This window comes from Orycteropus afer, unplaced genomic scaffold, assembly GCF_000298275.1.
Source record: "Orycteropus afer afer isolate SDZICR_OR568_19922 unplaced genomic scaffold, OryAfe1.0 scaffold01145, whole genome shotgun sequence".
In the NCBI taxonomy this organism is placed as follows: Eukaryota; Metazoa; Chordata; class Mammalia; order Tubulidentata; family Orycteropodidae; genus Orycteropus; species Orycteropus afer.
In genome coordinates, this window is record NW_006922732.1 from 221894 (window position 1) to 226208 (window position 4315).

At 34.1% G+C, this 4315-nt stretch overlaps 1 protein-coding gene across 1 annotated transcript; it reads left to right on the top strand.

Moving 5' to 3' along the window:
- The first annotated feature begins 1083 nt into the window (after positions 1-1083).
- LOC103212895 (olfactory receptor 6C70) lies at positions 1084-2043 on the top strand. The gene has a single exon (XM_007958819.2). It carries the CDS (start codon positions 1105-1107, stop codon positions 2041-2043), a length of 939 nt encoding a protein of 312 aa, XP_007957010.1. The 5' UTR covers positions 1084-1104.
- Positions 2044-4315: the final 2272 nt, after the last annotated feature.

Consider the following 4315-nt stretch of genomic DNA (forward strand, 5'->3'; position numbering starts at 1 on the left):
AATGTAGCTGTATCTGCTTAATACTCAGTTTAATTTTTATCCCAGATTCAATTAGTGCTTGTTTTCTTGTGGTGTTACACTCCCTTTTTTCCACTTCTGTGTTCACAAGTACTTCACTGTGAAGTTGGAGGAGGTTACCAAAAGTGTCTAAAAATGTCACCTTAATAAAAGTTTCATGTTTCAGAATTACAAGTATTGATTTTTCAAACTGGCAAAGCTTAATTTGATAAAATTAATAACTTAAAAATGAATTAATTACTTTTGAACCTTGAACTTAGCATTCTTACTTAATTTATTTACCATATAGCCAAATTATGAATTAGACAAAATTGACTGTGTATTTGTAAGAGAGAAAAAATTCACCTCTTGGGTAACTGAACTATAGGCTTTGTAAGTCAATTTCCAAAACTCAATTGACTTCTTTACTACATTTAAACTCTTAGTTAACATTTTCTGTTGCAATGCTGTGGATCATATTTTCAACTTCATGTTTCTGAATATGGATTCTTTTATATATCATTTTCTGGAGATAAAGCCACCCATAATTTCTGATTTTTATACCTTTTTATTTCTGTGATAGTTGGTTGGAGCTGTGTGCCAACTTGGCTGGACCCCAGTTCTGTGTGGTTGTTCCCATGATGGGATCAGATGACTGTGTTCTGAGTGGCCAGTCTGCCCAAGTGGAGTTTCCCTAGGGGTGTGGCCTGCTTCCAGGATATCCAGGGACATCCTGGGAAGAGAGACATTCTTTGAGGGATTGGAACCCTGGTGTGCTGACTACAACCTTCGATGAGTGAGCAGCCCACTGCTCGGCCTGGAGATCTTGGATTCGTCTTTCGTTGGAGTCAACAACCAGTGTACTGCCTTCCAGCCCTGAATTTCTCAGCCCCCTGTGCTTGCGAAAGCTAAGGCTGACACCAGCCCGATGTTTCCTCCAGGGACTTTGGACTTGCCGGCTTCTATACATTTGTGAGCCATTTTCCTAAGATTATTTTTTTTTTTTCCTCTCTCTCTCTATATATATGCTTTGCTGGTTTTTGTGTTTCTCTAGAGAATCCAATCTAACATAATTTCTAGAACTTGAATGAAGTCATAAAAAGAGAAATGAAGAACCATACAAATCAGATAGAGTTTATTTTACTGGGATTGACAGATAATTCTCAGTTGCAGATTGTCATTTTCTTATTTCTACTGCTCAATTACATGTTGAGCATGACAGGGAATTTAACCATCATTGCCCTCACTGTGCTGGATTCCCATCTCAAGACTCCAATGTATTTCTTCCTCCGTAATTTCTCTTTCCTGGAAATCTCATTCACAACTGTTTGCATCCCCAGATTCCTAATCACCATTGTAACCAAGGAAAAGACCATTTCCTATAATGGTTGTATATCTCAGCTGTTTTTTTATATCTTTCTTGGGGTTACAGAGTTTTTCCTCCTGACTGCTATGTCCTATGACCGGTGTGTTGCCATCTGCAAACCCTTGCATTATGCATCCATCATGAGCAACAGAGTTTGTCATCAACTTATATTCAGCTCTTGGGTAACTGCATTCTTGGTCACTTTCCCCCCACTGACTTTGGGTCTTAACCTGGATTTCTGTGCTTCAAATATCATTGACCATTTCATTTGCGACATTTCTCCTGTGCTGCAACTTTCTTGCTCAGACACTCATTTACTAGAATTGATTGCTTTTTTATTAGCTCTGATGACACTTATTGTCACATTGTTATTAGTAATCATGTCTTACATGAATATTATCAAGACAATTCTAAAGTTCCCTTCAACTCAGCAAAAGAAAAAAGCCTTTTCCACCTGCTCTTCTCACATGATTGTTGTCTCCATCACTTATGGCAGTTGTATATTCATGTACATAAAGCCATCGGCAAATGAAAGAGTTACTTTAAGCAAAGGAGTAGCTGTGCTCAATACTTCAGTTGCCCCTTTGTTGAACCCATTCATTTATACTCTGAGGAACCAGCAAGTAAAACAAGTCTTCAGGACTCTATTCAAAAAGATATTTTCTTCTTCAGACAAATAAGACTATCTATTGAAGTAATTAAGGAGAACTGATTCCTCAGTGACTAAAGTATTTGACTGCCAGCAAGAAGTTGGGCATTTCAAACCCACCAGCCACTCACAGAAAGAAAATGGGGCAATCTACTTCCATAAAGATTTACTTCCTTGTAAACCCAACCCAATGGGGTTCTCTATGGGTTGGAATTGACTAGATGGCAGTGAGTTTCTTTCTTTCTTTTTTTTTTTTTTAATTTATTGAAGTAATTAACATGAAGACATATTAGAAACACTGAATAAAAAATAATTTGATTCTTCTAATTTACAAATTTATATTTAATAATTAATTCTTTGAGATTACTCTAGGTTGTTCAATCCTAATAACTACTTCTGTTTGTTAACACTTTATCTTTCTGTTCTTCAATATGAAAGTTTCAATATCAGAAATACAAAATTGCAAAATATATTGCCTCTATAAACTCTTTAAGGATAAAATGAATGAGAGGCTTGATTGTGTTATAGAATATAAATTGTTGGATAGCATGGACCTGTTAAATAAATAATGTATCTCGTTTTATTTAAAAACCATGTTCTTGAAAAATGTCAGATAAATTTAATTTTGTCAGCATAAAATATACTTAAAATGTTTCAAGAGGGTTTAATCTTCCAAAGAATAATGTAGAGAATTATTTTTTAAGTGATTCTTTATTGAAATATCAATTGTTAACATAATAAGAAAGCATAATTTCCTCAGAAGGGAACCATACATTTCCTTTGTGTGATTTTTAGTATTTTTAGTATACAGATTTTCAAAACAGCAGAAAAAAATAAAATATGACTTAATATATTTAAATATATATTTTATTTATTTAAACACAATTGTTTTGAAGAATACATAAAGCAAGTTTAATCTCTTGGTCATACCAATGAATGTCTTAAATAAATCATAATATATGATGAGTTTTATGACATACTGCATTTATTGGTTTTTAATTTTGTGTAAATTTTTCATAGTAAATGCTGTTTAATACTAATGTCTTAAACTTTTCATGACTTTTTTAAAGGTAAAATTATGCTTCAATTCTTCCAAAATAGAGGTATTAAATTATCTTTTTTTTTTTTTTTTAAATCTGAAGTGTCCATTCTTAGAACACATGAATTATGTAACTTTATACATTTTCCTACTAAATGTACAGGGTACAAAATGTTTGGTAATTTTGTATTGACTGAGCTATTAACACAAGTTTTTTTTTTTTTTTTTTTTCCATATGTGCCATATGTATCAGTTGGCTATGCCAACAGTTATCATAAATTTCTTGAGTTAATATTCCTGAAACTATCTATTAATCTTGATTGCCAATGAGAAAAGTAAACATGAATAAATCAATAAGAAAATCTACTGTTAGATTATTGGTGATCTCTCTTGTCTTCAAGATAATTTATAAGAAATTAAAAGCTTTCAAAAAAGTTCATGCAAAGTAAAAATTATAGATGGAAATCTGCCTAGAATAACTTGAGGAGCTAAATTTGTAGGGTAATGTGCTGGAGAAACTTCCCTTATTGTTTCATAAATCTCATTGGGAGATCTGGTAGCATAGTGCCTAAGTCATTTGACTAACCAGAAGGCTGGCAGTTCAAAACCATCACCCACTCCTCGGAAGGAACATGGGGCAATCTACTTCCATAGTGATATTTATTGCCTCAGAAACCCAAGGAGGGGTCATTATGAGTCGGGTCCGACTCGATGGCACTAACAACAACAACAACATAGTCTCATTGAATAAGAAATAAAGCAATATGTTCTGTCCTCCACCTTCACCCCGTGGCACATATTGTTTCTATGATTGCAGCACAACATCTCCCATCCAACATGCCCTTACAAAATGATTTTGACACTTCTTCCAAAAAGAGATGGGGTCTAACTTCCTTCCCTTAATTTTGGGCAGGAACTAGTTAACTTCTCTAATCAGTAGACTATGGCAGAAGACATGCTGTGTAACTTCAAGGCTAGATCATAAAAACGCTAAAATTCCTTTTTTGCTTCCTCTATTTAGAGACTCATACTTGGAACTAAGCCAACATGTTGTGAAAAACCCCAAACTGGCTCTATGGAGAGGCCATAAGAAGAGTTGTTTATAGGAAAGAAATGAGCCTTTAAACTGATAATTACTGTCAATAATCAGATATGTGCATGACGTTATCTACAGAGAATTCAAATCTCTAGTGTTCAAATTTTCCATGTGAGGTCTCAGAATCATTAAGAAGAGACAAGACTTGCCATACTCTCTGAAAAAATT